This window comes from Octopus bimaculoides, chromosome 7, assembly GCF_001194135.2.
Source record: "Octopus bimaculoides isolate UCB-OBI-ISO-001 chromosome 7, ASM119413v2, whole genome shotgun sequence".
NCBI classification, from domain to species: domain Eukaryota; kingdom Metazoa; phylum Mollusca; class Cephalopoda; order Octopoda; family Octopodidae; genus Octopus; species Octopus bimaculoides.
This window is the reverse complement of record NC_068987.1, coordinates 87,978,280-87,991,531: the sequence shown is the minus strand read 5'-3', so window position 1 is coordinate 87,991,531 and position 13,252 is coordinate 87,978,280. Positions and strand designations below refer to the sequence as shown.

At 38.3% G+C, this 13,252-nt stretch overlaps 1 protein-coding gene across 1 annotated transcript in view; it reads left to right on the top strand.

Annotated features, from left to right (window-relative positions):
• LOC106884146 (doublecortin domain-containing protein 1) overlaps positions 1-13,252 on the top strand; it is a 143,444-nt gene that overhangs the window by 42,684 nt on the left and 87,508 nt on the right. Inside the window, exons 3-7 of the mRNA XM_014935382.2 lie at positions 747-950; positions 2,967-3,037; positions 4,714-4,835; positions 7,003-7,165; positions 10,315-10,417. Of these exons, the coding sequence (XP_014790868.2) occupies positions 747-950; positions 2,967-3,037; positions 4,714-4,835; positions 7,003-7,165; positions 10,315-10,417 (663 nt within the window). The remainder of the gene's footprint in view (positions 1-746; positions 951-2,966; positions 3,038-4,713; positions 4,836-7,002; positions 7,166-10,314; positions 10,418-13,252) is intronic.

The following is a 13,252-nucleotide window of genomic DNA, read 5'->3' as shown; positions in this document are numbered from 1 at the left end:
TTATTATTATTATTATTATTATTATTATTATTATTGTTGTTGTTGTTGTTATATATGTGTGTGTGTGTATATATATACATGCACACACATGCACATACACACATACACATAGACATACAAATATATGAATGACTGGCTTCTACACAGTTTCCAGCTACCAAATTCTGGATGCCCTTCTTAATGCCAACCACTTTACAGAGTGTACTGGGTGCTGTTTATGTGGTGCCTGCATGGACACTGACACAGGATGGATGGTTTGACTGAATCCAGTGATCTGCAGGGAGGTCTGTGTTGGCAGGGTCTCTCTCTGCTGGATACTCTTCTCAATACCAACCACTTTACAGAGTGTACTGGGTGCTATTTTATGTGCCACCAGCACGAGTGAAGTTGCCAAGCAACTTATAGGAGAAGAATAGAGAAAAGCAAAATGTCCTTTTGACTAAGTGTGTATAGGGATGGATATGGAGAAGTGGGGAGATGGTTGTTTGCCAAGTGTTGGGAGGCTTAAAAATATGATGGAATGCACTGCATTGTGTGGGGCTGGGTGGGAGTAACTAGAAAGAAGATAGAGATGGTGGAAGCTAATTACCAGAACTTCTCAAGACATGAGAAAATGGTGCGAAGGGAGAATAACAGGTGGTTTGAAATGAATGTAGTGAATGAGAAACAAAGAGGGCAGGTTTGGGAAATTTGTATGTTTTAATAATTTAACTTACATCATTGTAATTCAGATGTGGTTCTTCCAGGTACCGAGAAACAGAATCTTTGAAATATGATTTTAGCCCTTATAAACAACGTTTGTCACAAAGACCACAAACACAGGGCAGAACTCTCCAGCCATTTTCTGATCAGGGTAGCAACACAGTATACAAGAATCTAATTAATACATTGACAGATAATTCAAAGCGCCTTCGACGGAGACCTTCCAGTGCACCTGTGAAAAATAACAGGTAGGTATAGTTTTATTTTTTTGACAGGTAAATATTAGGTTGTTCCGAAAATAAAGACTGCTCTAAGTGTTGTTTTGAAACGCAATTTTATCATAGTATTTTAATTATATTTTTGGTAAATTTCAACATACTTAATAATTGATGTATGCTCTTTAATAATGTTCTGCTTATTTCAGACAGAAAATATTCTTGAAACATAGGTACCTTTAAATATGAACATGACAAAAAAGGACCTTTGCTTACTTTTCTTGCATGAGTTCAAGCTTGGGCGCAATGCCTCCCAAACTGTTGCCAATATCAACAGAGCATGGAGAGAGGGGTCCACTAGTAATCGCACAGTACGAAGGTGGTTTCAGAAATTCCGTAGTGGTGATGAGAGCCTTGAAGATGAAGAAGGTAGAGGACGGTCATGCAGTCTTGACAATGAATAATTGAAAGCAATTGTTGAACAAAACTCACGTCAAAGTGTCAGAGAAGTGTCTCAGGCACTTGATGTTAGTATTGCAATGGTCTCACGCAATCTGCAGAAGATTGGTATGGTGGAAAAGCTCAATAAATGGGAACTGCATGAGCTCCATGAAAACCAAAAAGTTCGGCATTTTGAAGTGTGCTCAATGTTCTTTCTGTGAAATACCAATGATCCTTTTCTTGACCGAATAGTCACTTGTGATGAAAAGTGAATCCTTTATGATAACCGTAAACAATCGGGTCGATGGCTTGATTGTGATGAGCCCCCAAACATTTTCCAAAGCCAAAGATTATGGTGACTGTCTGGTGGTCTGCAATTGTTGTTGTCCATTACAACTTTTTGGAAGCCAATCAGAGCATTACAGCAGATGTTTACTGCAATCAACTTACTGAAATGCATGCTCACCTGCAAAAAATGAGGCCTGCATTGGTAAATAGGCGTAGCCCAATTCTGCTCCACGATAATGCAAAGCCACATGTTGCAAGAACGACAGTGCAGAAACTCAGAGATTTGGGATACAAGACTTCACCACATCCTCCATATTCTCCTGATCTTTCCCCACTGACCACCATTGTTTAAAGCATTTAAACACGTTTTTAAGTGATAAAACTTTCAGATCCAAACCAGAGGTGGAATCAGCTTTCAAAGATTTCTTAGTACCAAAGCCAATAAGTTTTTATCAACGAGGCATAAATAATCTCGTTGATTGATGGCAGAGATGCAGAGATGTTCACGGCTCATACTTTGATTAATCAAAACATTTTTATTGTTAATTTTTCCACAATAAAATTATGTTTCTGAAGACGGCCATTATTTTCAGAACAACCTAAAATAGTACATTGCATTACCTTAAGTGTTATCCACGTTCTGAGTTCAAATCTTTCCATGGTCAGTTTTACCTTTCATTCCTTTGGGGGAAGGGGAAAGCAGTAGCAGTGGTGGTAGTGGTGGTTAATAAACTAGATTACCAATCGAGTACTGAGGCCAGTTCATGGCTCCTCCACGACTGTCTGGCCTTGTGCCAATTTTTGACATCCTTGTTACCATCATCACAGTCAACATCACAGGCCATACTTTCTTTTGCCAACATCATTGAAACTATTACTGTCATTCACTACAACCAGCATCATCAACATCATTATCATCAACACAGACAGACACCACGGCCACCACTTTTATTTTATCGACCCCTGAATGTATGAAAGACAAAGTTGACCTCAGCAGGATTTGAACTCAGAATGTAAAGAGCCAGAGGAAATGCTGCTTAGCATTTTATCTATCACGCTAACGATTCTGCCACCTTGTTACTCTAACCGCCACGATGCTACAATCATCATCATCATCATCACCATTATCACCATTATCATCATCACCATCATCATCATCACTATCATCATCACCATCATCTTCTATTTCTTTGAGTGTGTTTGCTTTTATGCTTTTCCCCTCGTACATTCGTTTATGCATTACTAATTAATTACATTGATGTCTTACCATTTCCATTCCATGTTATGATCAATATGGTAAAAACAAACCATGAAACGAAGAAGTTTGTCTGAAGTCCATTTTGCTGATCCCCTCCATCGCCCCTACAGGAGCACCAAAGGGGCCAGAATTGGTAAATGTTTTCTTGATTTGTGGACGTTTCTAATCTTTTGGGGGTCGATATTCCACTGTCTGTCTTTGTGTGTGTGTGTGTGTAAGTTGTGTGTGTGTGTGTGTGTGTGTGTGAAAATGAGTGTGTGAACGTGTGTGTGTGTGAATGTATGTGTGTGAATGTGTGTGTGTGTGTTTGTGAATATGTATGAGTGTTTGTGTGTGTATGTGAGTGTGTGTGTGTGTGTGTGAAAGTGTGTGTGAGAGAAAGTGAGTGTGTATGTGTGTGAGTATGTGTGAGAAAGTGAGTGTGTGTTAGAGAAAGTGAGTGTGTGTGGGTGGGTGTGAGTGAGTGTGTTTGTGTGTGCGTAAGTGTGTGTGTGAGAGTGAATATTTGTGTGAGTGTGTGTGTAGGTGAGTGTGTGAGAGTTGTGTAAGTGTGTGTGTGTGTGTGTGCATGTGTGCGTGTGCGTGTGTGTGTATGTTATGAAGGCCCATAACCTAGTGATTAGAGTGTTGTGCTCATGATTGCAAAGTCACGGTTTCAATCCTTGGACAAGTCAGTACGTCATGTTCTTGAGCAAAACACTTGATCTCATGTTGATTTGCGATCACTTCCGACACCTGATGGATAGTACCCCGCATACCTATTCAGGTGGTACCCCACGTACCCATTTCAGGGCACATTTATTTGATGAGGAGAATGAGCTAATAATGTACAGCACAGACATTTAATCACTGGAAACAAATCATTTGTCCAGGGTTGTCCAGTAAGAAATTGCATAACTCTCATATGTTGTTTGTGACAGGGTGAGTCCACCTTTTGTGTGTGTGCGAGCATGGTGTTGGTGCCACAGAAAAAAAAAGCACCCAGTACACTCTGTGTAGTGGTTGGCATTAGGAAGGGCATCAAACTGTTGAAACCAAACCCAAAGCATACTATGATGCTATGGGAACTTGGTATGGATCCTTGCTTTGCCAGCTCCTGTCATGCTGTCCAACTCATGCCAGCATGGAAATCAGACATTAAACAATAATGATGATGATGGTAGTGATGATGATGATGATAATGATGATGGTGATGATGTGGAGGATGATGATGATTATGATAGTGATGATGATGATGATTACGATGATGATGATTACGATGATGGTGATGATGATGAGGATGATGATGATGATGATGAGGATGATGATGGTGATGAGGATGATGATGATGGTGATGATGTTGATGATGCTGATGATGATAAGGACGATGATGAGGATGATGATGGTGATGATGATGGTGATGATGATTATTATGATGGTGATGGTGATGATGATGATGTTGATGATGATGATGATGATGAGGATGATGGTGATGATGAGGATGATGATGATGATAAGGATGATGATGGTGATGGTGATGATGAGGATGATGATGATGGTGATGATGATAAGGATGATGATGGTGATGATGGTAATGATGATGATGATGATGATGGTGATGGTGGTGATGAGGATGATGATGATGATGGCGATGATGATGGTGATGATGGCGATGATGATGGTGATGGTGGTGATGAGGATGATGATGATGATAAGGATGATGATGATGATGGTGATGGTGATGATGATGATGATGATGATGATAAGGATGATGATGGTGAACCAATCACTGACATAAGTTCAGGGAATCCTGTATTTCTTCTATTGCAGAAAAACCACCCAAAACTTCACAGAGCTGTATCAGAAGACAACCCCCTATAATAGTGGTGAAGGCTTACAGAAATGGGGACTGCAATGTTTTTACTAGAGTTGCTGCACCAGACCTGCCAATGGTGAGTGATATTGGGGTTATTGATTTATTAATGGACACATGAAGGGCTGCATGTTAAAGAGTTCACTTTGAATTCACGTTGCTTCACTTCCGACTCTGTCATGTGATGACAACTTGGTTAAGTGTCTTCTACAAGAGTTTTCAGTTGACCAATATCTTTTGAGTGGAATTGGATTCATAGTTACTGTACAGAAGCCGGTTGTATTCTATACATGTGTATTCAATACATGTTGTATTCTATACATCTTGTATTCTATCCATGTGTATTCTATACATGTTGTTTTATATACATGTGTTCTATACATGTGTATTTTATACATGTGTATTCTATACATGTTGTATTCTATACATGTTGTATGCTATGCATGTATTCTATACATGTTATATTCTATACTTGTATTCTATACATGTGTATTCTATACATGTTGTATTCTATCTATGTGTATTCTATACATGTTATTTTATATACATGTGTATTTTATACATGCTGTATTCTCTTCTATACATGTGTATTCTATACATGTTGTATTCTATACATGTTGAATTCTATCCATGTGTATTCTATGCACGTTGTATTCTATACATGTTGAATTCTATACATATATATATGTGTGAGTGTGATTTTGCTTGTGTATATATGTGCATATATTTGCATGCATATATGTGTGTGTATATTGTTTTAGTCAGTGGACTGTGGCCATGCTGGAGCACTGCCTTGAAGGGTTTAACTTAACAAATCAACCCCAAGTGGAGGTAGGAACAAACACAATACAGACACACATAGACACATGCATGATGGACTATCTTACAATTTCTGTCTCACTCATAAGGTATTAGCCAACCCAAGGCTATAGCAGAAAACACTTACCCAAACTGTCATGCAGTGGGACTGAACTTGAAACCACCTGGTTGCAAAGTGCGCTTTTTAACCACACAGCCATACCTGAACCAATGAAAGTAGTAGGCCCCACAAGGAAAAGGTTGATAGTGTCCTTCCAGTTTCAAATTGCCTGCTTTCATCAGATCATTCTTTTTGACTTTATATATGTTGTTTTTGGGTAGGTGGAGGTAATGTGAAGGATAATTAGATGTCGTGTCTAATTAGGGTTATATGGTAAGGGGGTTACAGAGGGGGACAGGAGGAAAGTATGTGTTTGTATGATGTGCATTGATAGAAAGACATGGTGAAGAGATTTATTTTGGTTTGATGAAGGGGTTTTTTGCTATTGTTTAGGATTCAGTCAGAAATGGAAGTAAAGATGTAAACAGATATATCACGTTCAGGTCATGACATTCTTTCTACGTAAAATTGGTTTTTGTGGTATTTTAGGGTTCACAAAAAAGTTTACATACATACAATTGCTGCGTACCATGCATGTGTACTGACATCGCTCCTTTACTCATGTGAGATGTGGACCCTTTACAAGCATCATGTTAAGGTCCTTGAACACTTCCAACAGAGATGTCTGAGACACATTCTGAATGTTGGCTGGGCCTTAAAAACCCCAGATACACAGATCCTGAGGAGAGTCAATATCCTGAGTATTGTGGCATTGATGCATAAACACTGGTTACGTTAGACTGGACACCTTGTTAGAATGAATGATAGCAGGATCCCTAAACAGATGCTACATGGGGAACTTGTTAGTGGAAAGCGACCCCATCAGAAGCCATGACTGCGATTTAAGGACTGTGTAAAGCCCTCATTAAAGGTCTGTGTAATACAGGAAGCTGACTGGGAGAGCAATGCTTGTCACCACCATGGATGGAGGAGACAGGTAAAGGAGGTAATCAATACCTTAATGAAGTATTTAAGTGTGCTGCTCGAAAATGCTCTGCCAGTGTAATGAATGAGGAAAGCTTGGTCTGTAATGTTTGCAGTCGTGTGTATTTGTGAAGTGCAGGGCTTGTTAGTCACCAATGGAGCCACAAGTGTAAGGTGTAAGGTAGTCTTAGCACAATGTTTCTAAAGGTCAGTAATGGTTTTCCTTGGTCACTAGTGGACAACCATCATGTGGACATATAATACATATAATAACAATTGCTATTCCACCTGTCCTTATATTCAGGTGTAATTTGGAATCTTTGGCTGATGAATATTTTATAATTTTAATTTGTTTTATTTGTTGATTGTTTAGTTTTATTTAATTTTGTTTGTTTTTTTCCAGTTACTGGAATTGTGTACGAAGAAGCTGCAATTGCCCTTTGCTGCTCGAATAATTTATCTTGAAGATGGAACCAAAGTATGGAGCCCCGAAGATATTCCTAAAGAAGCTGCTATTTATGTTTCAATGGGTGAAGCATTTCAAAATCCCCAAAATAAAAATAGAAGTAAGGATTAATTTGTTTTGTTTTCATCATCATCGTTTACCATCCACTTTCCATGCTAACATGGGTTGGACGATTTGACTGAGGACTGGTGAACCGGATAGCTGCACCAGGCTCCAATCTGATTTGGGAGAGTTTCTACAACTGGATGCCCTTCCTAACGCCAACTGCTCTGAGACTGTAGTGGGTGCTTTTTACATGCCACCGGTACAGGAGCCAATCAGGTGGGCCTGACATTGATCATGTTCGAATAGTATTTTTTATGTGGCACTGGCACAGGGGCCAGTCAGGGGGTACTGGCATCGGCCACGTTCGGTTGGTACTCTTTACATGCCACCGGCATGAGAGCCAGTCACGAGGTACTGGCATTGGCCAGAATAATAATTATAATGATGATAATAATTATAATAAAAATAATAATAATAATAATAATAATCATAATAATAATAATAATAAGCTTGATGATGATGCCACTACCACTGAGTCTGCCTTAATAATGATTGTCGCTTTAATAATAATAACAACAGCAACAACAATGATAAATATCAGAAAGGTACCATCTTATATTGTACAAGAATCCTAAGACAGATTCTTGAGACTTAAGGAAACTTGTTGTTGCCAAACAGCAAGATAAAATACCTGCTAAGTTAATTAGCAGGCATTAACAAAATAATAATAATAAAACTAATAATTTCTAATATTGGAACATAGTTGATTGAATTGAACTCAGTTCATTAGTTATATTTAATGACTTAATAAATGAGTTGATACATCATTGCTTAAAGTTTAATTGTTTTTCAAGCCCCAGGACTCATAAGACCAGTTAACCTGGATTCCATGGTGGATAAGTGACTAAGTTTACATTTTTCCCCTTGAACAGGACATTGGCTCTTTGCAGGGGGTCAAGGCCAGCAGTTTTGAAAGAAGGGGTTAAGTCGATTTCATAGATGCAAGTACTTGATTGGTACTTTATTTTATCAATCCCAAAAAGGGACAAAAAGCAAAGATGATTTCACAACAGAATTTCAATTCAGATCATAAAGAGTTGGAAGAAATGCTGTTTGGGGCTTTGTTTGATGTGTTAACGATTTTTCTAGCTGGATGTCTATTGCTCAATTTAGCAGCTAGATTTCATTAAATCTCACCCTTCTGTTGTTAAAAGAGGACATGTTGGACACTGTCCAGTTTGTCATTCAGTTCTAGTCCTTCCTACTCTTAGGTATAAGAAATATAAAACAGTCACTGCTGGACTGCCAGGGTTAAATAACAACCTGTCTTCTACCTTGTGTCAGTCATTTTGACTGTGGCCATACTGGAGCACGACCTTGAAGGGTTTAGTCAAAGAAACTGACTCCTATGCTGTTTTTAAAGTCTGGTATACTTATGCTATCAGTCCATTTTGCTGAACTATTAAGTTAAAAGGATGTAAACAAACCTACACCAATTAATATGGTGGGGAGTTAACAAACACAGACACAAAGAACATGCACGCACACATACATTAGATGGGCTTCTTTCAGTTTCCATCTACCAAATTCACTCTCAAATCATTGGTTGGCTTAGAGCCATAGTAAAAGACATTTGCCCAAGATGGTGCACAGTGGGGGTTGAAACTCAAACCACATGGTTGGGAAGCAAAGTTCTTTAACCACACAGCCATGCTTGCATCTCCCTGACATATATAAAAATATTAGGTGGTCATGGTTGGATTATCAAGGTTAAGCAACAACTTGTATTTATTTTATTAATGTCAGTCAGAGGAACAAAGCTCGTCACTGGCAGAATTTGAACGAAAACGCTAAGGGTTGAGCCAACAATATTGCAAAGAGTCTAGGTTGGTGGTTTACTGTTTGTGCCAGGAAACTGAATCGATATCTTTATGAAGATTGCTTAAAATACTGAAGGGAATGTTGGCAGTTGAATAAACTATAATTCATCAATATTTATTTACTCCCTGAAGTATCAATACAAGAAATATTGGAGAGAACTTCTCCAAAATTAAAAAAGAAACTTGTAAAGTGTTTCATAAATAAACTGCCTTAACTATTTATTTTACATACACACACACATTTGTGTATGTGTATGTTTGTAGGTGTATATGTGTGTGCGTGTATATATATGTTTGTGTGTGTGTATCATGGTATCACAGTGTTGAAGAGAGTATTGGATGTTGTTATACATCTCTGGTCACAGTGTGCTTTGCTTTGTTTTAGCCTTTGAATGATGCACCAAGAGTGTCAAGTTACACCCGGTTCAGCATCGAATTTAGATCGAAACTGAACCAAATTCGATGACTGGAACCTGTACCAGTGGAGTGCTAACAACACCGTCCAAGCAGGATCACTGCCAGAGCAGCGGTCTTGCTTCTGTGCTGGTGGCACGTAAAAAACACTATTTGAGCGTGATCGTTTCCAGCTTTGCCTTACTGGCACTCGTGCCAGTGGCATGTGAACAAAACATTGGACCGACTCCTGTGCAGGTGGCATGTAAAAAACACCATTTGAGCATGGCCGTTGCCAGTACCGCCAGACTGGCCCTCGTGCCGGTGGCACATAAAAAGCACCCACTACACTCTCGGAGTAGTTGGCGTTAGGAAGGGAATCCAACTGTAGAAACATTGCCAGATTGGATTGGAGCCTGGTGTAGCAATCTGGTTCGCCAGTCCCCAGTCAAATCGTCCAACCCATGCTAGCATGGAAAATGGACGTTAAATGATGATGATGATGTAACGAACCAGTTGTTTGCCTAATTAGAAAACTATTATCAGTATGGCTATGGTTAAAAAATTGTGATGTAAAGTAAATGAAATGTAAATATACCAAGGACTTAAAGAATATTTAATTCATCACTGAGCATGTTGAAGAATAAACCCAGCATTTCCTCTGCATGTTGTAAAAAGGCAATTAAAAGAGGTTATGGTAGGATTTGCTTTCCAGCCTCATAAAAACCCTCACCAACAACAGACCCATGGGTTGGCGGGTTGTCACCTGAGTGGAGCAAGAGCATCATCAGCCAGTTGTAGAGAATTAGCAATAAGTGGTGGATGCTGCAATGCACTATAATAGAACATACCTCCATACATGACCCTCACCTAAAATTAGATGTGAAAAGACTTGATTAAATATAGCTTTTTTTGTTTGTGATCTTTGCAGAAAGTTTGTTTGACCAAAAAAACCTTGTATGGACTTCATTTGGTATTAATTTACCAGCAAGAAAGAAAAAGAAAAGGAGAAATGCTCTTTCTCACAGAATGAGGTAACAGACTCTTTTATCTTTTACTTGTTTCAGTCATTGATTCGACTGTGACCATGATTTACATTTTACTTTTGACAATCTTTTTCTAAAAAAGTGAAACCAGTCAAGTCAATTGACATCTCTAAAAAGTCCATTGCACTTTCAAACCTTCTTTCCTATATATATATATATATATATATATATATATACACACACACACATATATATATACACACACATATATATATTTACGCAACAGGCTTTTTTCAGTTGCCATCTCCTGAAACCACTTACAAGGCCTGGTACCTTGCAGTGGGAGTGAACCAAAAACCATGTGGTTGTGAAGCTAAATTCTTACCACGCACCCATGCTTGCACCTTAACCACACCTGCCAAAGGATAATCAGACACACAAGAGAAGAGATGAAGAATACATAAATATTCGAAGAATAAGAACATTCTGAAAATATCATCATCCTACTCACAACTTCACACACGTGTACATGTGCACACACACATACAAACTCTTGCACAAACACACACACACACGCACACACATGCGTGTCCTCGACCAAAAAGATTAAACCTGCACAAGACTATTATAGACATAATCCTTTTATATAGATTGTGTTTGACAGAAAACGGAATTTCACTTCATAACAGAATTGAGAATTTGTCTGGATTAAATCAATGTAATGAGAAGAGTTGCTTTTCTTTGATGTAAACTTATTTATAACAAACAGAGTTAAATAGATCAATGGTAGACTTTAAGCCAGAAAGCTTTCACTTGAGATATAACTAATCTATCAGCCGAGTTAGCTGCAGAGATTGAATTATCTATTGGTTGACTAATCTTTTAGGATCTGTCGTCTTACTTCTAATGGACGTTAAATGGTCAGGAAGGGTTTTGAGTTGTTTGACTTGTTGCCCTTGAGATATTCTGATGTACTTTACGTTGAGAGATGTTTTATACCCAGGGTAGTGGATGGAAGCATTCATTCGTGATTTACCAGTATAATGTAAGTTAGGGCAGTAGTTTGAAAATGGTGCCCCTTGGCACACTGGGACATTGTGAGAAGTGTCTTCTTTTATGTCTTACTTGTTTTGGTCATTGGACTGTGGCAGAAAAAAGGAACCAACTGGAAGTGTTTTAGTTGAACAAATCAGTCCCAGTGCTTGACGCTTTTAAGTTTGGTACATAAGTTTGATACATATCCTAGTAGTCACTTTTGCTAAACTGCTAAGTTAGGGGGATGTAAACAAACCTATACTGGTTATCACACAGTGGTGAGAACAAACTCGTGCATGCACACACACACACACACACACACACACACAAAATAACATATGCCTCATACACAGCCTGGGTTTCCACACAGTTTCAGTCTATCAAATTCACTCACAAGGCATTAATCAGCCTGGAATTATAGCAGAAGACACTTGCCCAAGGTGCCATATTGTTGGACTGCACCAGAAACCACATGACTGCAAAGCAAGCCACTTGCCCACTCAACCATATCTACATTTTGAAATGGAATCTCTTTGCTGCCATAATTATTTTCATTTGATCCTCTCCTACAGTCATGAATGTTGAGTAATGACTGAAAGAATACAATTGAGATTGGCATTCTTCTGAAAGGTCTCTGGAATAAGGTTACTCAAATAGGTGCATAGGTCAGAGATCAGGGAATCTCTCCAAGTTGAAGCCATTACTTCTTCACACAGAGAGATCACAGCTTCAGTACTGCAGACATGTGATTAGAATGTCACAGGAAAAAATCACAAGACAGATTCTTCAAACCAACTGACAAAAGAACAAGACTAAAAACAAAATGGATTGGATAATATCCATAGTCCTAGCTGATCAGGCTTTGGAATCCAGCTGGAAGCTGAAATAACAGTTGCTTCTAATAGGGCCCTGTGGAGGAGGGGACTGTGGACACTACCTTCTATAACCCTCACAGGAATAGTTGGCAGCAAAAACAGATGGATGGATAGATAGTATGACTAGTATAGTATTTATGTAGTATGACTACTGTAGTTCAGTGAATTGTACTTTTATATAATATCCATAGACTCAGTTGGTCACTCTTGGGAATCCAGGCATAAAGTACAATGGTTGTTTCTGATAGGACTCTATGGAGAAGGTACCTAAGGACCCTACTCCCATGGTCCATCCAGGAATAATGGGCATTGAAGATGGATGAATGAATGCTATAATGAAAACAAACTAATTGAAGGTACTGATTTCAAAGCTGATTGTAAAATCACTGCTCTCAGAGCTCTAGTTTGCATACTAAAAATATTCTATTCATTTAAGAGACAAATATTTAGATTTGACTAAAACTGTTCATTGAGATTCTGTAAAAATTTTATCAGTCAATAAAATGTCAAAATAATTCCCCAAACTCTTTGCAAACCTGAATAAGATATTAGTGAAATGTCAACAAGTTGTGTATAAGATTACATCAATAAAACAACTCGTGTGGTTCGGCTATCATTTTGAATCAACTGTGTATCTTCTTCACATTGTCATTTTGTATACTGTCTCAGTAAAATGGAGTTTGTGTGTGTGCGTGTGCATGCTCATACACAAGTATGTGCATATGTGTGTGTGTATGTATATATGTATGCATATGTGTATGTATGTATATATGTATGCATGCATGTATATATGTGTGTGTGTGTGTGTATATACACACACATACTTACATAGATACATATATGCATGTGTGTATATTTATGTATGTATACATATACACATGCACGAACATGCATGTGTATATATATGCATATGTGTGTGTGTGAGTCTGTTTGTGCATATCCACATATATATATATATATATATATATATATA